Source organism: Falco biarmicus, chromosome 8, assembly GCF_023638135.1.
Source record: "Falco biarmicus isolate bFalBia1 chromosome 8, bFalBia1.pri, whole genome shotgun sequence".
Taxonomy (NCBI): domain Eukaryota; kingdom Metazoa; phylum Chordata; class Aves; order Falconiformes; family Falconidae; genus Falco; species Falco biarmicus.
In genome coordinates, this window is record NC_079295.1 from 53,258,706 (window position 1) to 53,284,698 (window position 25,993).

The 25,993-nt window shown below is 44.2% G+C and overlaps 2 protein-coding genes across 2 annotated transcripts in view; one reads left to right on the plus strand and one right to left on the minus strand.

The window, feature by feature from the left end:
* Positions 1-25,993, minus strand: part of PTTG1 (PTTG1 regulator of sister chromatid separation, securin) — an 82,920-nt gene that overhangs the window by 42,673 nt on the left and 14,254 nt on the right. The gene's annotated exons all lie outside the window — the stretch shown is intronic.
* On the plus strand, positions 359-25,036 carry CCNJL (cyclin J like). Its single transcript, XM_056348821.1, has 5 exons — positions 359-907; positions 11,891-12,101; positions 22,250-22,549; positions 23,376-23,535; positions 24,589-25,036. Exons 1-5 carry the CDS (start codon positions 830-832, stop codon positions 25,034-25,036), a joined length of 1,197 nt encoding a protein of 398 aa, XP_056204796.1. The 5' UTR covers positions 359-829.

Sequence of the window (25,993 nt, forward strand, 5' to 3'; positions counted from 1 at the left end):
AGCTCCGGGGTCCCGCTGCGGCCGGAGCTGCGTGGCGGGGGGGACCCGGGGGACGACTCTGAGGAGCGGGGTGGTGGTGGTGGGCCCTGGCCCGTCCCCAGGCCGCGAGCTGCGGGTGGCACCTCTAGAGCAGCGGGAAACGCGTGCTGCTGGCGGGGGGGGGTGGGGTGGTGGTGTGTGTGTGTGCAGGCCCCGACGGGCGGCCCGGTGCAGCGGGGGGAGGGGGGGAGCCACCGGCCGAGGGGATGCTGGCCCGCTCGCTCCCTCCTGCCAGCGCTGCGGGTGCCGAGTACCCCGAGCCCTCACTGCCGGGGGCAGCTCTGCGTCCCGTGGCCGCCAGCACGACCCCCTGCAGCCCAGCCAGCCGCGCCCGGGGGTCGCCGTGCGCCCCGACACGCCCGTCCCGAACGGGGGCTCCTGCCGGCGGGGGCCGGGCGCTGCGCGCACAGGTGCTGCCGGAGCGCTGGGGCACGGCGGGGAAGGAAAAATGCCCCTGCCCGCGGCAGCCGGCTGTTAATTAGCGCCAATTAAGGGCGGAGGGGGGCAGCAGCGCTCCACCTCCCCCTCCCCCCCGCCAGCTGCGGGGCTCGGCCCGGGCCGCCCGCCGAGGCTGGCGCTGCCGCCGGCCTCCCGAGGGCTGCCCCCGCCGCCGGCCCCGGCCTGCAGCGCCTTCGGGGGGGGGGGGGGGGCGGCCGATAAATCACGACGTTACGGGGCGGCCGGTGCCGGGGGGGCGGCCAGCGGAAGCTGCCGCGGGCTGCCCGCGACTTGTCCGGTCCCTTCTCCCTCCAGCGGCGCGGCCCCGTCTCTCCTGCAGACCTTTGTCTGGATGGGAAGGGCAAGGATGGAGCAGCAGTGGTGGAAGGGGGAGCTGGCCGCGGACATCCACCAGACCCTGAGGACGAAGGTTGGGTCCCACCTTGTTCCTTTCCCCCTTCCCCTGCGGGGCTCGGGGCGCTGCCCGGCGGGGGTCGCCTCGAAGGAGCAGGGTCACCCCGGGCGCCTGCTTGCCCGCTGCTTCATGACCGCGACCTGTTGAAGCCAGCCCTGGGCAAGCTGCTGGCCACAACTACCTGCCCGCGGCTTCCCAGCAGCGGTGACCGGGCCGGGGGGCCGTGACTCGCTGCGTTCAGCGCCGTGAGGATGCTGATGCTGACCCGCGAACAGCGGGCTGGAGGAACCGCAGAAGCAGCGTCGCAGCTTTTTCCGACAGATAAACGCTGACATTCGAGTCAAGGGGAGGGGGCCGTTCGCTGGCCGGCTGTAGAGGCGCTGGGGGATGCGCAGACACGGCTTGCCGTGGCTTTTCTCGAGGCGGGTGCAGCGTTTGCACCTGGGTGGGCGCCGCAGGGCAGGGCCGGCCGAGCGGGGCAGCCGGTGCCTGCGGGTGCGCGGCCGCAGGCGCTCGGGGCTCCCCGGTCCCTGCCCCTGTCCCTACCCGGCCGTGGGGGGCTCCACACGCCCTCAGCTGGGGAGGGGAGGGGGCCTGCCCCCCAGCAAACACTGGCTGCCTGCACCCACACGGCTTCTGAGTCACTCGGGTCAAGGCGAGGTGGGATCTTTGCAGATCCCGTTCCCCGTGTGTGCCCGCTGAGCACACAGCGGTGCCGGTGGGCTGGTACCAGCTGCTTCGCTCTCCTGCCCTCCAGCTGAGGCAGGTTTTCAGGCCCGGGAGGGGGAGGGGCAGGGAGTAACTGCGAATCTCATTGACAGGGTTTTACAAGGTGGGGGGAAGCTTCCATCGTTTATTTATTCTTGTCTCCCTGTACCCGCTACCTTTTAATCAGCTGTTTTTCTTCAGCCTGCTTTCTGGAAGCATCTGACAGCTCTAGAGTGCTAAAACTCCTGCTCAGTGTATGGATGCTGACCTGGGCCTGCTGAAATCACAGTAATTGTTGGAATTCAAAGAGCCTGCAAAGAGGGAGAAGGGTCTCTGGGCTGCTCTGCTTTTTCTGCTCTGAGCAAGGTCTACAAATCTTTCTGCTTAGACAATTTTAATCTTCATTCCACCCACCTTGTAAGGCTGACTTTTCTTTTTGGAGGCAGTGCTACATGAGAATCCTGAGCGCAAGTACATCAAGCAAAAATAATCGCAGCCCCTAAAACTTCTTTGGTTCACTTTCTGTGATTTTTTTTTTTTTCTCCCAGATAATACTTTGCAGAAACACCTCTCAAATATATCACCAAGGTTTGGTTTTTTGGTGTCTGAAGTGTCAGAATTTACCGTAAAACATTGTGGAACTCCTCAAAAGGATCCTTCAGCAAAGTTTGGGAATCTAAGTAATTTTAAGGTACTGAAGTCAGTTTTGTGGGTGTGGACCAGTTTTAGGGATGCCTGTGGCTGTTGCATAGAATAAAATATGCTTTAATAGTGGCATCACCACTAGAGTACCAGTATGTTATTAGTGTATTAGTGTGTTCATACTGGAATACAGAAAATTCAGGCAGTGGTACCCTCAAGCCTAAATGACTTCTCTGGTTTAAGACATTTGCTGAGGAGTCCTAGTCTGGAACAGCGTGTGTCCCTGGTCTTGGGTGAGAATAAACAGGTCTTAGTTTTAGCATGTGAAACTGGCAGGAAGATTGCTTAAAGCTGCTTGTCAAGGAGGTTGAAAATGCATGTTGGAGGTTGAAATGCATGTTGCAGGCTATCCCACTTTTTTTTGAAGAATGCACTTAAAGTCTGGGTTTAAGGTAAGAAATAACATGTCCTTTTTAAAGAACATAAATCTTATCTTAAAACAACTGAAGGATCATTTGAAACACTTCCCCCTCACACACACACCCCTCACCCCCCCAATAATGTAGACACACAAATGTATGGCTACTGTGAAACAACCCAGATTTTATGTTAACAACTGGAAAAAATGTCATGCCATCCCATCCCTCTCATGCTCCCAATTGGGTCTGAGAGTTCTTCACCTCATTGAAAGTTGGTGTCCTTTGTGACAGATGTTGTGTGCTGTATCTGATGGGTATGTTCTGCATGAGAGCAGATACTGAATGCACTGGTATACCTGGCTTCTAATTCAGAGAGGGCTGAAAGATGCTGTGAGGCTTTTGACTTCCCAAAGGCTCTAGCTCAATGTGGAGGAAATTAATAGCCCCTGAATTGTCCGGCTCGTAAAGTATCTGTGCTGTGATTATTGGGATGTAGTGCTCAGCTTAGCAGGGCTGTATTGTGTTAGTTATTGAGTGTGCTGACCTAGTGGAGCAAAACGCTGAAATTCCAAAAGTGCTACACATGTCCTTAGACTTGAAATGAAAGGTTAAAAGTGTTCCCTGGCTTAAGCCAGAACGTTTAAACCTGTTGCAAGACTGAGCTGGGAAGGAAAACAAAAATTTGAGCATACATGTGCTAGAAAAGCCTAACACACGCTAAGCCAACAAAGGTGCTGGGTGTGTGTGCGTTTTCTGGTGCTTGAGCTACTTCTACAGTGGCCCTACGTTACTGGCAGTGCCGGGCTTCAAGGCAAAAATCAGAGACCTCTGAATGGAAATGGGATTGCTGCAACATCTGCACGGAACTCTTCTGTCTGCTTCAGTAGCCCCGAATACTCCACAAGTGTGTAGCGCTGAGCAGCATGTCAGTGTTGGTTTTTTTCCCTTGCTTGTTGTTTAAAGTTGAGGAAATACTCTACTCTAGAAAGCAGCCTGAGTGTCCCAGAAATAAGTGATGACTGCTATTCCTCCCCCAGTTTTGTGCTTATGTAGGGCTGTTTTCTTCCAGGATATGTTCATTTCCTGCTATTAATGAGAATTACTATATCTGCCTGCATTTCCCTTACCTATCTCTTGCATAGCTTCTCAGAGCAGGGCCAAATTTTACAGAACTTGTTGCTTGAGAATTTAGAAGGTTAATAATTGTAACTTGATCTTTTTAAAGGCAGTCCCTGTTATTGTCTGCAGTTACTTTCAGCCATGTGAGGAGAGCTGATCCTCTTTCTGCTGAAAGCAAACAGTCCTTTGCTGTTAAGCGGTAAAAAAATCCGAGTGATTTCCTCTAGGTGAAGGCTGCTCCACACCTGTCTCCCACCAACTCTTGGCTTAAAGATCTTAATGAGGAAATGCTGTTAACCACCACGATGTGTTTCATTATATTTTGATGTGCAATGCCGCCCTTGGCTGGGTCCATGGTGTCAGTTCGAACTGTGGTCTCTGAAGCAGGAGTGTGATCCGTACAGGGTTTGTTGTGAGGGGGCCTCTTCTTCGCTGGTCTCTGGGTACTGTCACCATAAATGTGTTTCTTGCAGTCTTAAGTCATCCTGTTAGAAGTAGTGCAGGATCCTGTTATTAACTTAATTCAGTAAGAACTTTGGTAAAAACATCACCTCTTCTTCTTCTCCCTGCACCCAGTCTATGTCCCTCTCTCTTCTGCAGTTGTGCCAAAGCATCTGGTTTACTTGACCCATTGGCAGCGTGAAGGTCTTGATGTACCAGGTCCTCTTTTATCTTTTAGCCTGCAAGTCCACCCTTGTCATTGTTATTTTAAAAAGCGGTCATCCCTTCAATGTTTAATTAATTAAATGGTAAGTTTGATACATTCAGATCTGCCTGGCACAGCCTGAAATGCAGATTGGCACAGACTAGACAGTTACACTGAGCAGAGGGAAAGTGTTGGGGCATTGCAGCAGTGCATCTCCCGGGGTTTTAAAACAAAATCTAGATGAGAACTTCAGGGGTCCGACATACCTGTGGACATGCAAAAGGTTTTGTGCTGTTTTCCATTTCATTTAACAGACAGGATAAAACATTAACCTCTCATTCTGATGCACCTTCCCAGTTTGAATCAGCTGTAAAAGAAAGTAGGTTTAACAGGCATTGAGGTGTATTAATATCAGGTTTTTAATCCAAGACTGGCAGCCCAGCAACAAAAGCATAATCTGTTCACTTAATAGAAAACACATAAAAAACCCGCTAGCTTTTGAAAATCAGCAACAATAGCATTACTGGTTGCTAGCTGTAATTTGCTTATGTTATAGATGGCAGCATTGCGTGAAGCTGAAAGGAGCAGGTGTCCTAATAAAGTCCGTGGTTATTCATGATCTCTCTTCTTTTTTCGTTAAAGTTGGGACTTCAGTTTTCACACGTTTTCTCTGATCCTTCTCAGATTAGCTGCTGAAGTTCAAAATACTTTGAAGTGTTTAAGAAGGACTTTATGAAATGCTTGATAAAATACCACAGTGGAACATGCGAAGTAGTAGATTTTCAAGCACAATACTGGTTCAACTCTCCTGCAGCTTTTGAATGCCTGGGACTGTTGTGGGGATGCTGAAGGGTGGAGTGGATTCAAGCACAAAAAGCTTTTACGTAGAGTTGCAATACTGTCTGGGTCTGCCACAGGTTTCTTGTGTGACTTCTCAGTAGGTGCCTGAAGCTTAATTTGTCTACGCAAAATTCAGATCGCGGGAACGGAGTCTGCGTTTACCTGTAGGTATTTTGAAAGGCAGAAGCGGGTGATATGGGGTGATGCTTGAAGAGCACAGAATGCAGTCAGAGATGGCCTTTAATCTAGGTAAAGGGAGGAAAACTACCGAAGGCTCTTTGAAAGAGAAAGTGAAACAACCCAGTGTCAGCCAGAGTCACTGAGCAGGTTGGAACCTGAGGTTCTGTTTGTGGCCGGAGACTGGGCCCTTTGCAGAAGATGCTGTTCCTTTTGAGTGTGCAGGAACAGTGGTAACGCAGAAGAAAATCGGAAATTATGCTGTTTCATTCGCACATCAGTGGAATGCATTGTAGATCAGTAAGGGTAGCTGCTGGCAGTGCTATCTAGGCGGTGTAATGAGTGTGTTTAGGCTCTGGTTCTGTCTACCTGATTGGTCACCGTTAAATGAGGGGGAAAATAAGGGCTATATGGCCCTTCCTTATTAGAAACTCACTGGCTTTTGAATTTTCACTGGAAATAGAGAGGAACTGTCTGAAATCCTTTTTGAAACACGCTTCCGTCAGGTTTGTGTCTTTACTCCTATGCACTGAATCCAGACGCTGTGCAAGACTGGCACTTCTCCTGAAAGCTGGTTAAGGCTGGTCTGAAACAGCTGAAGGTTGCTGAAATAACGGGAAACGCTGTCACTTTCAGGACTCTCAGAGATTCAGTTATGGCAGGGCTGAAGAGGAGTAATAGGTCACGCAGAGAATCCTGGACTGTCCCTTGCTGCTCTGTCTTCGAACAGGTGGAGTCCTGGGTCTCTCTGTCTTACAAGACAGCGGGGCTGGTGCTTGCACAGCAAACCGAGCGGGGCTGTTTCAGAGAATTGCACTGTGGGTTTCTGCTGGGTGAGGAAACACATCCTGCTGGCCCTACCCGAAGTGCACTGCCCTGCCGGTTATCTTTGCCCTTCCCTTTCAGTTTGCCTGGCCAGCTTTAAGATGAGTAAAAGCTAAATGCATCAGCTGTGCTCTGCTGTCAGGCTGCTGCCAAACATGCTAACTCTTCAGCTTCCTGACCAAACTGCAGGCAGCTGCCAAAGCACAGAAAGACTTACCAGCAAGTTTCATCCAAGTGATTTTGTTACTGGTAGGCACAGTGCCGCAGTCTGTGCAGGGGCAGGAGGATTGTTTCTCTGAGCGAGAGAGAGTAGTGTGGCAATAGTAGCAAAATTAAATTGGTAGCGTGCTACCTAGTCTACTGCAAAGAAGCATGCACAGTGCTCTGCATTTTCAAGCTCCTATAAAAAAATAGTGTAGTCTAAATTTTTCTTCTTATATCATCTTGCCCGCATAAATAATGCGTCATAGAGGCGTTAGCTTTTAGTGGTTTCTCATGTGGGGTGCAATAATTCTCTCAGAGATCAATTTGGCACCTTTCTTCTGCAGCTGGAAAACTGTTTGATTAGAACACAAAACAGGAAGGAGTTTGTCTCTTTCAAGGAACAACTGTTAATGGGCTGCTAGATAAGCTTTCCCTTTATTTTTCACCTACTGGCATTTCTTTTTCCTGTTCTAATGCTAACAACTTTGCAGTATCTGTTATTCTTACTGTAGGAATTCATAAGAATCTGGTGGAGGTCACGTATGTGCTATTTTTCTGGAACACGCAATGCGCAGAGCACTAAATGATTGTCCAAGTTAGCTTTTTACTAGTTTTATGACTTAAATACTTAGTAGCCTTCCCTCCCAGGTGTTGATTTTTTGTTGGTTTGTTTTGTTGTTTTGGTTTTTTTGTTTGGGTTTTTTTTTGTGGGTTTTTTTTGTGTGTTTTTTTTTTTAATTTATATTTGAGTGCCTTATATTGACACACACAAGTGGTATCTTGAGTTTCTGTACTTTTCCTCTGGATTAATAAAGATCATGCAGAACTTGCTGAAACTTGTTATACTTCACTGGTTATCTTTGTTTATCAGCTGGAACCTTTTTTCAGATTTTGGGTTAGGATCAGTGGTGAACATCTGTGGGCTGTGGTGGCAGGGGCCATACACTGGATTCTGTTTACATATCCAGAAACAGATAATAAGATTAAAAAAGAATAATAATGAGAGAAGTATGAAGTTCATAGTAGTTAATGAAGCCTGTGTGTGTGTAGAGGAGTATTGCAACAGCTGTTTCTAGATGAATAGGCTTTACTGTTACTGAGTAGCTCTGGTTTAGGTGGTTTTTTTTGCTACAAAATGAGAAGGTAATTTACCTGGCTGCCCGCAGGGGATGCAGCTCTCTGGAGATGCCCGTGAGCAGCAGCTGGGTAGCTGGCAGCTGAGGCAGCTGGTGCTGGGAGGCAGGAGGGCAGTAAAAAACACCGAAGCTGTTGCAGGGAGTGAGGAGATGCTGTGTGTTTGACCTGTGGCACAGAACGGATCCTGACTGCCTGCGCCAAGCGCTTAGACATGGTAGAAAACCAGATTCCGTTAACATCTCCCTGAGTTTCAGAACCCAAGACATATTTGTTTCAGCCTTTCATTTTCTTTGTCAAAAAGCCTGTGAGTTGTACTAAAATACCTTGATGAATTCCACTTTTGTGCTAAGAACTGATCATTATAGTGTGACTGATTACCATAATGTCACATCACTTGCTAACTAACTTTTTTCTTGTGGCTGCTTGTCAGTTCGTTACTGGCTTTCTATCAGTGGAAGAACAGGTTTACTGAAAATAAATTGGACAGAAAAAATGTACGCATGGAATTTCTTGCCATGTTGAATGGCAGACCATTTGATATGGTACTGTGATGTAGGTGAGTGCTGGGTAGACTGGCCTGGACCAGCTGCTCCTGCTTTAAGGGAGCTGGAGGAAATAATCCTGTTTGCTCCCTCTCCACTTCAATCGCTGTTGGGTTGATTTAGTTCAAATGGCCGGGGAAAGCCTAACCTTCATGTGGCTGCTCAGAAGCTTTAGTTTAAGTCTTGTTGCCTAGCGTCTCCTTTGGGAGATGGATGCTGAAGTGCGTTTGCTCAGCCCAGTTAGGAAGCCACCCCAGCATCGTGTCTCTTGAGCTCAGGTGATGAACTCCGGCTGGAGCGGGCAGGTGAGCTGTGCTGTCTGTGGGGAATGCCTGATGTCTGGAGCCTGGCTGACTTTCAGATGAGATTGCTGAGGAAGATTTGTCTTTAACACCACTTAAAAGTGTTTACACCGACTCACTCCTTTTGGAAGGTCAGGTCTTGCAGCTGGTAGGAGGTGGCAGCTTAAAATAAGTCTTCACCCTTTAACACTGACTCTCTGCCCAAGTCTTACTTTCCAGGTTTTGAGATGAAGTGGTGATCCCTTTAAATGCTGTGCTCTGACTTTCTGGAGGCTTTTTGTGGAGAGACACTGATCAATAAGTAGAGCAAAGCTTGTTAAGTAATTTCCAAGACACCTGCGAGTCTCCTCTGTGCTGCCTTTTAGCGTAAAAATGTGGCAATTGCTCAGCAGCCCAAAGCCAAGTCCTTGAAGGAGATAAAGATGAACAGGTCAAAGATAAGCAGAAGCAGCATATGAAAGGGCGATTCCAGCAGGCAGCAGGACTCCCCCTTTCTAATCTGTTGCTTTACTGAAAATAGAGGGAAAAAATTAAGCAATGGAAAGGATTCATTTTATTCTTGCTCCCTGAAAGTTGAGGTTTTTTCCATAGAGTTGTATTTGCTGATCCTGCATCCCTATTCCCAAAGCAGCAAAGGCATTTTTTGAATTCAAAGGAATTTTTTTTTTCCCCTTTGATGAATTTATGCTAAAGACCCCAGTGGGGGGCTGATGGAAAGGGGTGCATACCCACAGAGGTGTTGATAAGCGTAAGCCTGCCATTCAGCTCTGGCATTGTTAGGCTATGTACTACTTGCTTTCCTCTACAAGAAAATCTCATTTAAGACTGATCTGTCGGTGTAAAAGCATTGAACTGCTTACTAGCTGCTTCATGCTAGGTGGTGCAGGGCAAGGCTCTTGCCTATACACAGGTAATTACCCTCGATCAATTAATGCCTAGGAACTTGATCTTGTAAGAAACTACTGTACGTGGCTCTGTTCCTCCTAATATTAATCCTGAAGCTGAACCCTGCCTGTGCTGTCAGGTCTCGTTATACAAAGCCCACGTGGGGCTTTTGGTGAGCAAAATGGGAGTGCCTTTCACTTATACCCTTTACTAGTAACCGATTTAGGGCAGAAGGGGAGTAAAAATAAAAAAGCAGATGTCATATGGGGGGTAAATGTCTCTGTTAAACCAGTAGCAGAATAATCCTATTGGTTTAAATCCAGCGCTTTGCCTGGCCTTTGAATTTTCTAGTGCAATGGGCTTAGTAGGGGTTGTTCTGGCTTCCGAGTGTCTGAGGTTTGGGTGCAAATCTCTGGATCTCTGCTTTCATTCTGAGCCTGTCCTACTCACCCAGTGAACTGTAATGTTTAGACAGATCAGATTTTTTGACGAGGTGTGTAACTGGAGTTACTGTTCATTTCTTGCATTTGGTGTTATGGTCTAAAAAGCAAGCTTCACATTAAATATGTATGCTGACCCTGGAGTATAGAGTATGATTTTGCTGGGAGACTTAGCTGTAGAAGCAGGATGGCCATTTCAAAAATTAAAATTCGAAGCTCCTACCAGTCACCTAGAAGAACAAAGTATTTTGGAGGTAGAATTGCCGTCTGATCTTCTGATAGCTTGGACTGTGTATAGACATTAAAAAAAAAAAGGGGGGGGGCAGTTATTTTAACTGATGTAAGCACTGAGCTTGCAACTGTTCCTGTCAGAACGTTCATGTTATGGCTATGCCATGAATTCCTGCTCTGAACCTGGGTATGTCACTCGAACTGATGGATTGAAATCTCCGTACATAAGGCAATTGAAAAACCAAATTTATGGGCTTTTTCTGGGTATAAAACAATGGGGGGCAACATGTTCCATTCTTTTCCTCCTTTATAAATTGTTACGGGTCGGCGATTTCTTTATAATCCGCCAGCAAAGGCTGTCCCAGGTTTCAAAGGGCTGTTTGCCCGTCCGCAGCGTGTGTCTGTTCGGTCGGGAATGCTGTTTTCCAGTGACTCTCTTTGAGCAGGTGGGGAAGGAACCACCCGTACCTGCGGCCAGCTGGCCGGCTTTGCGCGCCGCTTCTCCTCTGCGACCTCCCTGGCTTCCACTGCTGTGCGCCCCTCGGAGCCTGGTTGTGCAGCTATTTTTTTCCCGATAAGTTGAACCTCCTCAAGGAATGTCTCCTTCCAGGGGATGAAAGGAGCGTGGGCAGCCGTGATGCTGGCTGTGCGAGGTGGTGCCTCCTACTTCTGTAAATGGGGGAGCCAGTGCAGCTATGTTCACAGAACACTTTTTTTTTCTTTTTTTTTTTTTTTTTAAGTCCTGATTTATTTAGTAGAATTAATTGCTATGCACTGCTTTGTATTCCACTATAAAACACATCTATCTCGCAGCATTGCACTACTTCTAATTTATTTTCAAATATATGTAAACCAAAAATTACTTATTCCCTTGATGAATTACTGAGAGCTATACCTTGCTGAAAGAGCCTTTTTCTAATCCGTGCCTATCAACGTGTGTTCAGCCCATTCGAACTCAAGTCTGGCCATGGTAACTGCATTAGTATACGACAGTGTCTAAAGTCAGAAAGTGTCAACTTTTAAGTGGCATTAGCTTGTTGCAGGTATTCCTGGGGGTCTTCACTCCTTCCCTTAACCCGCTTTTTGCAAAGCGGCTAGCAACTGGTGAGTAAAAACCCTTGCAGGTGAAGATCTAGCATAGGTAAATCACAAACTTGTATAATTCTCCCTTTAAAATGAAAACCCATATATTAAATTTGAAATACAGTCTGTCAGTTCAGTAACTAGCTTTTATAATACTGTAATAGGTTACTACAGAAAATACTGGAATTTGTTATAATTATAAAAGTAATCATTCTCCCACATTGGGTTTTTTTCTTTTGTTAATGTCTGCTTTTGTTTCTTGCTGCAGCCATGCACCATGTGATTTCTTTTTTTTAAAAAAAAAGTTAGATAAATGTTATTTATTCTGAAGATATGCATGTTTTTTGGCACAGGATGTCATAACTTGGGCAACTGAGAAGAGGCAGTGTCAGAGAAACGTTTCTTACCTATGACACTCTATTGAAGCCATACTTAACAGTCCAAATTGGGTGAACAAAATGTAAAAAAATCCTTCAAGAATAATTTTTATGGCCAAGAAGTTTGGTGTTTTGTAGAAAGTGACAGAGGTTGGTCCTGGGTTAAACTGTAATTTACAGTGTTTGACCATGCTTGTAAGGAAAGCGTGTGGATGGCCGAAGTCCCAGAGGGGAACTGACTGTCAACACACGCAGTAATCCAGCCCCGATTTCTGTGTCACTCCGTGCTGTGGCTGCTGAGCATTTGCCATGGCAGGTGGCAGGTGTTGGTTTGGGATTCCAGATGCTGAAATGGTATTTGTCTCAGTAACTCTTTTTTTCCTACCCCTTTTTTTCCTCTCTCCCCGCCCCCGGCCCCTAGGAGCTGAAGTTGCCCATGTATAAGGCTCATTCACCGCAGATTGGGATGCGCCGATACTTCGTTGATCTCTTGACAGTCCTCTGCAACCGCTGCGATCTCTGCCCTACCGCCCGTCATCTCGCTGTCTATCTGCTGGACCTCTTTATGGACCACTATGACATCACTGTCAAGCAACTGCACATCATTTCATTTGCCTGTCTTCTCCTAGCAAGTAAGTTGGCTGCTGTCTATTAAGGCTTTTTCTTCTGGAGCAGATGGTTGTTTTCCTTATATATCATGTGCTGCTTTCTCTGTGTTAACAGCTTCCACCCACCTAGGGTAAAGCCTAATGAAGTCCAAGGCAAGGCATAAAGCAGTCTGTTAATGAACTCTGCTCAGCTTCATGTGTTCATGCGCAGAGGAAGTTTTGGCAGCTGAAGCTGTCAGTGGAAAGGGACAATGTGTATCAGGGTGATGGAGTGGGAAGGAAGTGGCTGGACTGGGGGAGGTTAGTTCCAAGGAAGAGTTGGTAGTAGGGAATAACGTCTGTGAAACACGCAGCTTCTCCTGGAGAACCATCCTTGGACAATGTGTGCCTCTGCTATGATCACTGGGCATAATCAGTTCCTTGCAAATTGGAAGCTTCTTATGCAGGGGCCAAAGGAAAATTTGCTTCTGAGGCGTTTAGTGGATGTGTTGAAGATGCTGGCATGCATATCGTTTGCTCTGGGCTTCTGTCAAGTAGCTAGGCATTGCTGTTAATGCTAAAGCTTCAGCACTGGCATCCATTTAGCAAATGATCTTGAATGTTTGTCATTAGTGCTTTCTTGAAATCTTCCCTGCAGCTAGTGCTGTGCAAGTGGAGGAAAGCAAGACTGGTGCCTCAAGGAACTGCCGTCTGTCTCTGTAGACTTATGGAGTCTGTAGGTTACAGAGAAACTATCCTGCCATGTGGGAGCCACGTAGAGCAATGCACTACTGTGGACAACAAAACTTATGCAAACTCTAGCACTGATGGCTGAAAAGTGCAAGTACTCATATTGGTTAAGATAAAAAAAATAATAAAATATGGAGAGCCAGAAGCTAGAAGGTAAATGAGGAAAGAAGGTGATACTCTATGTTTAGCCCTCAGGATAAGGGATGCTACTGCTTTTCCTTGCTCATTGTGGTCTGAAGAGCTTAAATTGAAGGGATAATGGTAAAATAATAAACACCCCCCGTACATTTAATGTATTTAAGCATTGCTGTTCATCTGACTCTAGTGAAGATGGTTAATATATGTGGAGCAGTTACTGATTCGTGTTGCAGAAAAGGCCAATATTAAAATCTGAACAAAGAATGTACATGGCTGCTGTAGGTGCAGTCTCATGGCAGCCTCAGTGACTCTCACATGCTGTAGTTCTGCTGACCTGAACCTCTGACAAGCTCCTTCAGAGCAGCAGACTGGCAGAAAACCATCCCAGCTGAAGAACAGTTTTCTTTATTTACCAGAGAGTTTTTTTCCTGAGGAGCCAGAGAAGCTTTAGGCTGGTGCAATGGAGAGAAGAGGGGCTAGGGATGATTCGTAAATTGTTGTGAAACTGTACTCTTAATGTCAAACACATCAGACTGAATGAAATGCCATGTTCAGGTAGCCTGGAGGCTGACGCCTGCTCAGAGGTGTACTCCTTCAGCTTTCAGGCCATCTCTCTTTTTTGGGTAAACTCATAACTACAAAATGCCTTGCAGCATTGCTAGTTTTTTTGTGGATTTATTATTATTATTATTATTATTTTCCCAGTGCGTGGATGAATATTACCTTCAGGAAAAGAGAAGATTTTCTTTACTTGAAGTTGACAGATTTATCTATGCTCCTACTCTGGTTTTCCCCAGCATAAAATTGATGCTTCAACAGTTCTCCTAATAACTTTTCATTTGGACTTAGAGGAAAAAATTATAGCTGGTTTACATTTCCAGTGCTACACAGACAGCGTGAAAATGATACCCTCAAGCCTTGTATGAATAATATGGCTTGCCAACTGTATCCTGGGCTGCAGCCAGCCATGTCCTGGGCCACATCGAAAGCAGCATGGCCAGCAGGGTGAGGGAGATGATTCTGCCCCTCTGCTCAGCTCTGGTGAGACCCCACCTGCAGTGCTGCATCCAGCTCTGGGGCCCCCAGCACAAGGACATGGACCTGTTGGCGCAAGTCCAGAGGAGGCCAGGAGGATGCTCAGAGGACCGGAGCACCTCTGCTGTGCGGACAGGCTGAGAGAGTTGGGGTTGTTCAGCCTGGAGAAGAGAAGGATCCAGGGAGACCTTACAGCGGCCTGCCAGTGCCTGAAGGGGCTACAAGGAAGCTGGAGAGGGGCTTTGTACAAGGGCCTGTAGGGACAGGACAAGGTGAATGGCTTTAAACTCAGAGGGTAGATTTAGGTTAGGTATTAAGAAATTCTTCTCTGTGAGGGTGGTGAGGCTGCCCAGAGCAGCTGTGGGTGCCCCATCCCTGGGATCCTCCAGGCCAGGCTGGACGGGGCTCTGAGTGACCTGCCCTGGTGGAAGGTGTCCCTGCCTGTGGCGGGGGGGTGGAACTGGATGGTTTTTAAGGTCCCTTCCAACCCAAACCATTCTATGGTTCTATGAACTGTCAGAGCTGGTATGCTGGGAAGACCTTGGCAGAGGCTTGCTACATGAGACTGGGAGAGCTGGACTGCTGACTTCTGTAGCTTCTAGGATTTAAAAAGAAGCAAAAAAGCTTTCAAGATTTTTATTATGTACATGACTGAAGTAAAATGCAACTTCAGTCCACTTCTCTGCAACTGAAGCAAAAGGAAGTTCACAAACTTCCCTATGATAAGACTGCAGGGAAATGTTTTTCAACTTCTGCCTATTTAAAAAAAAAAAAGGCTATTTTCTTAAAAGAGCAAGCCTATATCTAGAGAGCTAGAGTGTGAAAATCTTTATAAATTAAGATTAAATCAATGCAGTAGCATGTATACATCCTGATCTGGGACGATACAATTTCTTACAGGAAGAGGAAAAGGTCTGTTATTGTCAAGGCAGCTTTCCTATCAACGTGTAGAAACCAAACATTGAAAGTTGAACCAAAGTAGCTTTGTGTGAAGTTAATGCCTAATTAACTTGTATAGCTAAGGCTTAAAATACTAGGGCTCAGTCTGGTGACTTTTAGGAGCATAGTAAGCTGTTTACTGTTTGGGCCATCTTAATGTGCAATAAGGATATCCTCTTCTGGGATGTATCGTTCTAAGTGATGTAAGTCAAATCAGGAAAAGCCACTTTACAGTAAGTGGGAATTCCTGTGTTTAGTTTGTTACCTTCAAAATTATGTGAAATGGAAGAAATCTTGTACTATGATATTTTTTTTTTTAAATGTCTTGTAGTAAAATATTCTGAGTAAGCCAGAAGTATCGACCCAATGTCACCTTAAAAGTTCTCACTGTAGCAAAGAATAAAACCAGTCCCTTGCCTGTTACTTCAAATGCAGTAATAGGAACTTCCCGCAAAGCATTGCCGTAGGAAGTTGCGTAGTTTTTCACCAGAGGATTGCAGCAAAAGTGCTCTTCAGGCTGTGTTGCAAGACACTTTTCAAAAAATTGTATACCTTTACTGTAGGGAGAAAAAAAGCTAGTCTTTTTTTTAAATAGCTGTGGTGTTTTCATGGTATCAAGATGAATGTTTAATGCAGACTGTCTTTGTTATTGTTATAAATTGATATAATATATATAAAATATACATTATTATATAAGTATTTGGGGAAACTTTAGATTTTCTTCCTGATTGCTTCCTTAGAAAAGAGTAAGAGATCAAGGGTAGTGTGCAGACCACAAGCAAGATGAGGTGTAGTTAGAGGCAAGATTACTTATTCCCAGTAATTACTGTAAGGGGGTTGGAGGTGGGAGGGGCATAATAGAGAAGGTTTTCAACACTAACTTCTGAAATAGAAGCAACAAACTTCTAAGCTAAATACAAGTTGAGCACAATTTTCGAAGCTCAGATAAATTGTTGTAAACTTGTGTTTAGCTGTAAAGTTTGTTGCTTCTCTCTCCAATCTAAAGAATCTCAAAAACTTGTTATTCCTTCCCCCCCCTCCCCTTTCCCTCCCAATGCCATCATGTATTTTCACTAGCGTAGGACAGCAGTGCTTTCATGATGGGAATGTAGCGTTTTGCTGTGTGTCCTTTAGTTAGCTGGAGCTAATTTCTCTTACTGTATTCTAGAGATGCATTTTGACCGGCTCATGGGTTTCCCCAGATAGGGAAACTGGGTGATGATAGTGCTTCCCACTTTGGTGATAATTGTGGAAGAGATGAGGGAGTGAGACCATAATACTGTGCCAAACAAATCACGCTAGCAGCCAAGTAACATCCAGCCTGGGCTTGCCGCAGCTGGGAGGAATGTGGGTGTGTGTCCCTGGAATCATCCAGTTGTTCGCTAGCCGGGCGATGTATGTCTTTTTGCAGTGTACGTACAGTGTGATAACTGGAGAAAGCTCTGGAAATTCCTGCCAGATAGTTTTAGCTCCTCAGAACAGCTATAAAAGGTTTGATTTACTAATGTCGTCAGTGTTATTATTTCCTCTGAATCAGTTCTGAAGAAGAATGGTAAAAATTGTTCACAGTAATCTAGGGGTGAACTGAAAGCTGTTGGGGGAGGGAAGGAAAAGTTGCTGGAAAAACAGATGTCACACAGGAATGTAGTTAGTCTGTCATACTTGCACTAAGGGAAACTTTATGAGCTAAATCAGAATCATAAACTAAATGTGTTTTTGCAATACAGAAAGACGAGGTCCACGTGGATGTTTTGGCTAGGTACACAATCAGAAGACAGAGGACCTCCTTTTGAGGTCCAGCTGTAGTAATATAAGAGGTTCCTGCTGCTGCAAGATCGTTAGTGAAGTCCAGTGGTTTTAATTGCTCAAGACAATCCATCTGTCCCTTGCTTGAAGGAAATTAGTGTTGCTCAGGTGGACTGCTGTGAGGTCAGGGAGATGCTGGCTTTTGGTGAGAAGTAATGCTGGGCAACTGGGACCGGTGGTCTTCAGGCAAGGCAGCTGGCTCTAGGGCAGGACAGTGACCAGCACACGTGCACAGGAGCCAGCGCGGCTGTCTCTGCACCAGGCACGGTGTTGCTCACTTTGCAAACAGGTAAGCGACTGAAAACATCACTGCTTCCCTTTTCCCTGCCAAAGCACCCCAGTGCGTCGAGTCAGCTCCTGGTGTTTCTTTAGACAGAATGAGCTGGCTGATGCTTTCAGTAAGTGGACTGATCTAATTTAACTGACATGGGGTCTGAAGGGAGCTGAGGAACTTTCAGGTCTCCTCCCCGGCAGCTGAGCAGGCAGCCCCTTGTAGAGCAGCACTGTTGAGCAGCAGCAGGTTGTAAAGTTCTAAACTGCATCTTCATTGGGCAATTTATTATGGAAAATGACTGTGATATTTTAAGGTGCTGTAGCCCTAAGTGCTCTGTTAGAAAAAAGGGATTGTGTAAAGATATCCCATCTGCTGTGGTGCTACTTGGCTCAAATTGCCTGCAGAAAGCTGTGCAAACCAGCTGCTCCAAAGTAGATCAGATGCACTGACACAATCATTTGGATGGTCCAGCTGCAGGAGCAGTGAACTGGGGAGAGAGCAAGTACCTGGGCAGTCCGTCCTCAGCTGCTGCAGCTATTTCTTCTGTGAGTTTTGTAACTGCAGTATGCAGAGACCGTAACATTATGGTGTATCAGTGTAGTTAAAGTAATGCAGCTTTTGCTTGTTGCTGTAAAATCCCAGCTGGGTCTTAAAAGCTGTTTCTTTCGTCCCTGAAGAGCTAACCTTCTTCAGTAGCAGGTGCTTCAGTACCTGATAAAACCAACATCTCTTTCAGCCGTTCAGTGGCATTGAATGTTCCAGCAATTCAAGTTCTTATGGACTCTCTTCCTCAAGAGAATTCTGCTGCTATGGAGACATGATAACAGTTTTTAAATTTGAGTATTGTTTCAAGCAAAGCTAGCTCAGTGTTCAGCACATCCAGTGCTGGGTTACTTCACAGAGTACTTGAGTACTTCTTGTGGTTTTCCTGGCTTTATTTTGTCCAGCTCCTTAATCTGCCAGTGGATTCTCAGCAGCTGCGTTAACTCACGACAACAGAAGAAATCGGAGCAAGAAAAGATGTCTGTGCTAAATGGGCTGAGTTTAGGGCATGGGTAATCCTTTATCACCTGATTCCCCACTGACTATCTGGAGTCGTCATCAGAGATCAGGCAGCTTGTCTATCGGACTGTGCTTTGCGATCCATTCTCCATTTATAGTCCCACCTTGGTGAGCAGGTAACTGTTCTGACAAAGACAGCTGAGTTACTTATTTTCATTAAAGGATACTAGTGGGTGGCAGTCCAGGATATAATTTGTGCAAAACTGAAGTCTGTAGTCCTAAATTTGTTGTTGTTGTTATTTCCCTGTTGCTGTACACGTACAGAGTATTTTCTTTAGTAATTGAACTTTACTGCAGTAAGGCATTAAAAACTCAGGTGCCTTGACCTGAGTGGTTTGCATGTATTGTACAGACAGATGAAGGACCCTGCAGAAAGAGGAATGAAGCAGGCTATCTCTGAAATAGCCTGTCTCGTTCTTGCCTCGCTTGGAGGACAGTTAGAAGCTGTGCTTGTATCTGAGGGTGGCATGGGAGAGAGTCTCAGAAGTTTGTTGTACCACCTTCTGCAACAACATAGGAATAAAGAAAAGTGGTCCTTCAGCTGTGTAAGCGGCCATAGGTCTTTTCTTTATGCTGGACTAGATGGGATGAACTGGTTTATCCTTCTTTTGGGTTGATTTTATAGGACAGAAAGTACTTACACTTAATGACTCTTTAAACTGGCGGTCCTTTTTGTTACTCGGTCTTCTTAAGGACGCTGAAAATGTAATAAAACAAATTGCCTGCATGTCCTGCTTTTGTTTTGCTACCCGTGCAAAACCCCAGGAAGATCATCTCCCCAGGTACCAGCAATGTCCGAACCGCATGCTGGGCTAGGTGTCTGTACCAGCTCCTGCCTCCTGCAGCGGGTGAGTCAGTTCTTCAGGGTACGTTTGACAGCAGTGATGCTTCCCTGAGACCCTGAGTGATTTTTTCCTAGTGAAAAGCTGGCATGGATCCATAAGCTGTTTTGATAATGTGACAAATGTACTAATGAAATATACTCTTTATAACTTAAGTCTGTTCCCCTTGACAACAGGACTTTGGCTTTCATTCATCAAAACAGAAGTGTGAATGAGTAACATAAACAGCAGTCGCTTTTTCTTTCTTGCAGGAGCATCTAACTAGAATTTGGAGTGGGGCAGAACGTGATCTAAAGTAACTTGGAAAAATCTTTGCATCATTAAATACAGTAATACTACACACTCTTAAAAATGTCCCATGCTGCCTCTATTTAGATTTAACAAAAAGGTTGGTCACCAATGTGAACCTACGTTACATACTCATTTTATTCATCCTGTTGATCTATTAAGCTGCAGCAGGCTTCATTGTATAACAGATTTGCAGCATCCATATACTTCCTAAATTAAGCACTGATTTAAAGGCTTATGATTCTGTTACCTCAAAAGAAAACTATTTTTGAGAGCAATAGTGACAACTAAATAGTTTTATCAGTAACTGGAGCCCAAAACACAACAGCAAACTTAATTTGAAGTGTCTACAGTGGCATTTCAAAAGTATGCAAATTACTTGTACGCAATTCTCATGAACTTCAAACTACAGACTCGAGGTGATAATTTATTTTTCTTTCCAAAGCACAATGTTGATTAAACCAGCCAGTGTTACTTGTTTGGCCACTACTTGACTTGCAACTGTCTTGTCTGATTTTTTTAAATACTCTTGCAGTAATTTTATCGGAGGTCCTGGTCATCTTAGCCTAAATATGTTGTGCGTAAACTCTTAGTTTCTGGTGTAAATGAAGGAACAAAAATAAGAATAGTATATCCTGGTATCTTTAAACTAGAGAAATCGGGGAACTGGAAAAGGGCACGCTATATTTTAAAGCCATCTTAAGCTTGTTCTTTCCCAGCTTGTCTCTGATCTCTTTGCTCTGATGGAATGAACTATTGCTGTCGTCTTCAGATTTCAATTTAAAAATAGGTAGGAAATGCTTGGTAAACTTGAAGCAAAATGTTTAGGTCAAGGTGGAATTGGGAAAGAAAATGTGATCAAGTTGCTTGCATAGGGCTTTGGAAAGTAGCTTATGTTCAAATTTTACAGTTTATTTGAAGCAAAACTTCTGAGTTGATTACTCTCCCCCATTCTCAACTCAGTTTTGGAGCCTTTCTTCAATTTATTTAGCTACATTTATACTCAGTGTCTCCAATCTGCTGCAGTGGCTGCTCTTATCTAACATTGAAGCTAGGAATTAGTGTGTTGAGAAACAGAAGGGGGAAAATCTTAAATGACTAGTTACCTAAATAGCTAAATCTAGCTGTTGTCAATTATTTTTAACTTTAAAAGAAAATCGAAGTTCTTGATCAAGTCAAATAGCTTTGCCCTATGCTGGTATAACATCTTCCTATCCACTGCTCTGCTGATAGTCTGCTTTCCAGAGGGAAGGAAGAAGGAACTAGAACTTATGGAAGCCAGAATGACAGATCTCATCCTTAGTTTCCTAAGCAGAATGCAGTGCATGCACTGGTTTTTCCTCCTTCTGCTAGCATACTCCTTAAATTTCTCTATCAGGCTGTGATGTCACCTTGTGAGGAAAAAAACCAAAGGGTTAACTTCTCTCAAATTTCATTTTCTTTAAAAAGTTCTGAATTCAGATGACAAGGAGATTCATGAACATGTATACAGACTCCTGAATTTTAAGGGGTTTTTTTGCTGACAGCATGCCCACAATCCTTTTCCATTCTACTTCATATGATGGGCAAATTTTGTTTTTTATTGTTATGCTCTTTTATGGTGGGTGGCAGCTATATTACACTTTCAATGCATTTCATATCCATGATAGCTGAACAGGCTCAAAGATGGAAAATCCATTTTTAAATGTGTTAAAAAGACATTTTAAAAAGACAAGCTGCTAATCGTACAGAAAATTGTCAGTTTTTTAATACACTAGAGACACTCTGGATGGAATTACTATCCTAAATGGATAGCAAGATCTTAATTGCTTTTAAAATAATTTTCTAGGGCAATACTCATTCTAACTGTTTTTAGATTTGACGAGAATACTCTGAAGCCATATGACATGCTAGTATCTTGTCAGCTGGTCTGTGTTGGTACAGGAGGACTCTTACAGAAGAAAGGGAAGGACAATGGATGCAAGAATCAATTGTGGATTATATGCCTTCAAGAACAAAGGAAGAATAACTACAGAGTACTTTTAAGTAGCTATGGGTTTGGATTTTGCAGCAGGGGTGTTCTTTAAGCTGTACTGGAAACTTATTACTGGTGAATGTTTGTTGCTGGCTCTTGAACAAGGAGTGGCTCGTAGATAGGTCATTTTTGGCTTTGTAAAGCAAAAGTGTGAATTTGAGAAGACTTCATTGCTTTCTTAAGTTTGCAGCAAAGTAAAGCTGTTGCTTTATTTCCGAGAGATCTAATCCTGGGAATCAAATCTAATAGTGAATGCTTTTTTATGAAAGAAGAGTGAATAAAGTGAGACTCTGTTTTTCTGTAAAAAAAAAAAAAAATGACAGCATTTTGTAGTTCCTGGTGAAAACTGAGTCATTCTAGAGACTACTGCTGTTTCAGTAGGCTGGTAAATACAATTTAGAAAAAGGTGCAGCTTTGCCTAGCTATCTTGACTCTGAAAATGTATGCTCTCTCCTAACCCCATAGGAATTATTTATGTTAATCACTTGGTTACACTGTACTTCTCCTAGCCTTTCGGTGACCTTAGCTAATGAGGCCCTCCAAGACAGGAAGGAACAAAGAGAAATTCTGAAGCAGCAAGGGCAAAGGTGATGTTGCCCAAGGGTTTTCAATGTCTTCCTTTTTGTAGCACGTGCATTTAGCTTCCATACCCAAAGGAGCTTTTCCCCCCTCAATATTAGATCTTCTTTTGCCGTATTTTCCCCATACTGCTTGCTTGCTTCGCACTTGACTGAATGCCCTTCAGCAAACTGCTTCCAGTTACTGTCAGAAAAACTATCTGTAATCCTAATGAGTTTATAATCTTGGCTTTGGCATCAATACTATAGAAACAATTAAAAACAAAGTAACAAAACCATAAAAGGGATACAGGAATATGTTGACCAGTCTGTTGGCTTCTTTCCTACTTAAGTCACTGTCCTTTCCCATCCTTCTTTAAAAAACACCTTTTATCATTAGACTTTCTGGGTTTGGGAGAGCTCTTTGTTGGCTTTCGGGCACTCAATCATGATGATAAATCTTACCTGAAAACTGTCTCTTCTGGCAGGTAAATTTGAAGAAAAAGAAGACAAAGTTCCAAAGTTGGAGTACTTGAATAACCTGGCATGCATGTGCAATGTGAATGTGGTATTGAACAAGAAAGATTTGCTTAGAATGGAAATGCTGCTTTTGGAAAACTTCAACTGGAACCTCTACCTGCCAACACCAGCACACTACATTGACTACTACCTCCATGTGTCCACCTGTGAGAATGACCTTCACAATGGCTGGCCAATCACCTCGCTGGCAAAAATCCAAGATTTTCTGGAGAAATATGCATATTATTTCCTTGATTTCTCAGTGCAAGGTAAGAGGCTTAGCTTTATGCTAGAAAGACCTTCCATTTGGCAAAAGACAAAAACCTGAGAGACAAGGGTTTTAAAACTTCTCATAATATGGATTGCACAAAATTATCTGTGCAGAAAGGTTTCTCTTTGCAGTTATTTCAGGTGGCAAGTGGTACCGTGTCCCTTCTTTGCACGTAAGCCTCTTGCCTCTTTTCAGAAATCTCTAGATAACATCAATTTTTTCCTTCAGCTTAGCACACTAATTGGTGAGACTGTCAGAAGTGGAGTCTTAGTTTTTGATCTGCCTCAGAGTATGAAGTACTGTCAGTTGCAGACATAGTATTATGCACTTCAGTGTATGAATCTTAACGGCATTTTTTAGAGAGTCCTGTGCTGCAAGGCATGACATATTTAGAATGATGGGGCTTTTAATGATTTGGTTTGCAGCATTGCTTCCAGTATCTGCCCCTGTGCGAGGCAGCGAACTGCAGCATCCTCATAAGCTGGATTCAGCACTAATGTAAATATGTGTGTGATTGTCAATACCAAACTTTGGTTCAGTTGAGACCAGTCTACAAATTTTAGCATAGCTTATTTCATGGCTTGTTCTGAAATGAAAGAAACTACAGTGAAGTTTTCATAGTAGTTATGAAGAAATAGTACAGAGATCTTCAGGAAAGCTTCATCCAGTTCTGAGAGACTTTTTCTGCTCATGAGTTAATACTCTGAGATATGTGGAACGAAGCTGTGATTTAATTTTGTCCTGTTTTGCCATGTACGCACATAATAGGCTTACTGCAGTGATTAGTAACAGTATAATTCTCGCTTTTGTTTTTTCTTCTGTAGATCACACTTTCCTCCATTTTCGGCCATCTCTGATTGCTGCAGCTTGCGTGTGTGCCTCACGTATCTGTATGCAGATTTCTCCTGCCTGGACAACACAGCTTGAATTGCTAACATGTTATTCCTGGGAACATCTTGCCCAATGCATAGAAATGATGCTTATGTAAGATCAGAAGAAAAGAAACCTGTTTGTGCTCTTAAGAATATGTTAATACTCTGTTTTGGTTTGGTTTTTAATTTATTTCATTTTTTTAAGTCATTGTTTAGCTAGAATTAATATACATTGGTATTCTCTATCTTCAGTTCGGGGAGAGAAATAAAAGGGAAAAAAACCAGGTCCCTTTACTAAATACTGTATTTTAACAATATTTGCAATGCAGAATGGAGTGCACAGTTTGGTGTTCGTTGTGTTTTCTTGTACTGCTTGTCTATGTGACTGGATAGAAGCTTTTACAGAGGGCTGATGAAAGCTTTTTTTCCCCTTTGTTTTCTCATTGTACCTGCAATATATTTGCTGCAGACACACCAGTGTCTAACATCAAGAATACTGTAGGGAGCCGTTTCAGAACTATTCTTTGTTTTTTCTCCACTAAATGGTATGATTGTGATGCATCAATACTGGTCTGGTATCTGAGCACATACAGTCTTAATAGAAAATAAAAAAAAGTTTAATAGAATGATTTAGGTTGGGAGTGATGGTGGACCTTCTGAGTTCCTCCTTAAAGCAGGGCCAACTGCAGTTAAATTGGACTGGTTGGGGTGTTATCTAGGCAAGTTTTGACTATCTCCAAGGACAGAGACTTCCCAACCCCCCAGGGCAACTTGTTCCAGTGCTTCATCATTCTCGTGATAATCAAAAGTGTGAAAATATTTCTTCTTAATACCTAACAGGAACTTGCCTTGTTCCCTTATAGCTACGCACTTTGATACTCTGCAAATACTTACAAAGGCATTTTGAAATTGTGTATTGTGGACTTAAGGTTCCAAGATAACCAGTCCATCAGTAACAACACACTTGTGATGTAAAATGATCCATAAACCTAATGTGTGAATATTGTGGCAGGATAATTAGAATTAATGGTGAAAGCAGATGAGGATTACTACATCGAGCTAGGGCCAAAAAGCTGATGATGTAGCCTGACTGGTGAAATTTTGGGATATATGCAACCTCTGTGAACTTTTCTCTTTGATAAATCTTACTTATAATTTGTTTCAGATATTATGAGAATGACATCAAAGATGCCAGTAACAAAAAAAACCAAGTAACAACTCCACAGCAAGAGCAGGAAGCAGTGGGAAATCTGAGCAATCAAGCCACTACTCAAGTTCTCTTCCAGCAGGCGAGTTACTACTCCCTAGCCCAGCATTCAGCTACGCTTTCCCAGTTCCAGTCGCCAGTGCAAGACCTGTGCTCTGCTTACCGTGACTCCCTACAGCCCCACAGGCCCAGCAGCCTGCTTGCCCAGAGCGCCGAGGGCTCGCTGCACTCCTCCGCGGCTCTTCAGGCCAGCCTCCAGCCGTTCGCCCAGCCTCTGCCTGCCCCAGCGCCCATTGCCGTGCAGGTGGCGTTAGGAGCGGAGCCCAGGCACTGCATTTCCACAGTTTATGGCAGTAGTTACTTCAGTGGTCATCACTCACATGCAGCTGGGTGTTTTGATGGATAAATATTGACAGGAGAAGATGGTGATATGAACAGAAGTTGAAGAAGCAGCCCTGTGTGCGATACAAGATGTGTATCTGAATGAAAGCAGTGAAGAAACTGAATCCATACGACTCGTTTAGAGGACGTTGATCTGGATCTGCTGATCACTGGAACCTGGGTGTCCTTCTGCCAGGAGTTGTACGTTTGGCTCTTGGAGAGAGAGAGAAATAGAAATTAATATACGTCACTCAGTGTCACTCTGAGAGGCATCTGCGTAGAAACCCTGTGGAGCTTACTTCCTCCTAGCCTTCAGTTAGTTACTTGCCAGAGTTGGCTGAAAGCTTGTGTTGAGGAGTTACTTCAGGCTGGAGCATTTGTTGAACTTTTGGCCCAGCAGCAATGTACCTAGAGGATGTTGTTGGAAACATGGAGTGCTCTCCTCCTCTCCCAGTGATGTATCACTTAAACAGTGGCAGCTTATACTACTGAAAGCTTCTACTGAAATATATTGAAATTGGTATCAGTTAATGTAAACTTTGTTTATGCAGAAATGTATGTGTAGAACACTTTCCATCTTATTTGAGCAGAAGTCATAATTCAGGAGTAAGACTTCAGAATAAAAGGGGAAAAAAAAAAAGAAAACTATCAAATTAAGACTTAAAATTCTCCTGGAATCCAAACATCATGCTGCTGAACAGAACATCATTCTACCTTCAAGTATTTTAGAAACAAAAACAAAACCTTAATCATCTCTTAAACCTTTAACATGCTGCTGCTTTTCAGACTGGAGATTGCTAGTAAAATTGTTCATGACCTTTATCAGGGATTTAACATTACTTGAAGAAATCCTTTTGGAAAAACTCTTGAAAGGTTCAGTGCCTTCAGTTATTTTATTTTTCAGGCTCAAAGACTTGTGGCAGTAGTTCAGGCTCAGAACAGAGGAAGCGGTGTTAATGGGGCAAAGATAGGGAACTGGTTA

Excerpts from the sequence above, each read along its gene's own strand:
- CCNJL (XM_056348821.1), top strand. The coding sequence starts at position 830 with ATGGGAAGGGCAAGGATGGAGCAGCAGTGGTGGAAGGGGGAGCTGGCC. Across the intron at positions 908-11,890 it reads ACCAGACCCTGAGGACGAAG|GAGCTGAAGTTGCCCATGTA; the intron begins GTTGGGTCCCAC and ends CCCGGCCCCTAG. Across the intron at positions 22,550-23,375 it reads CCTTGATTTCTCAGTGCAAG|ATCACACTTTCCTCCATTTT; the intron begins GTAAGAGGCTTA and ends TTTCTTCTGTAG.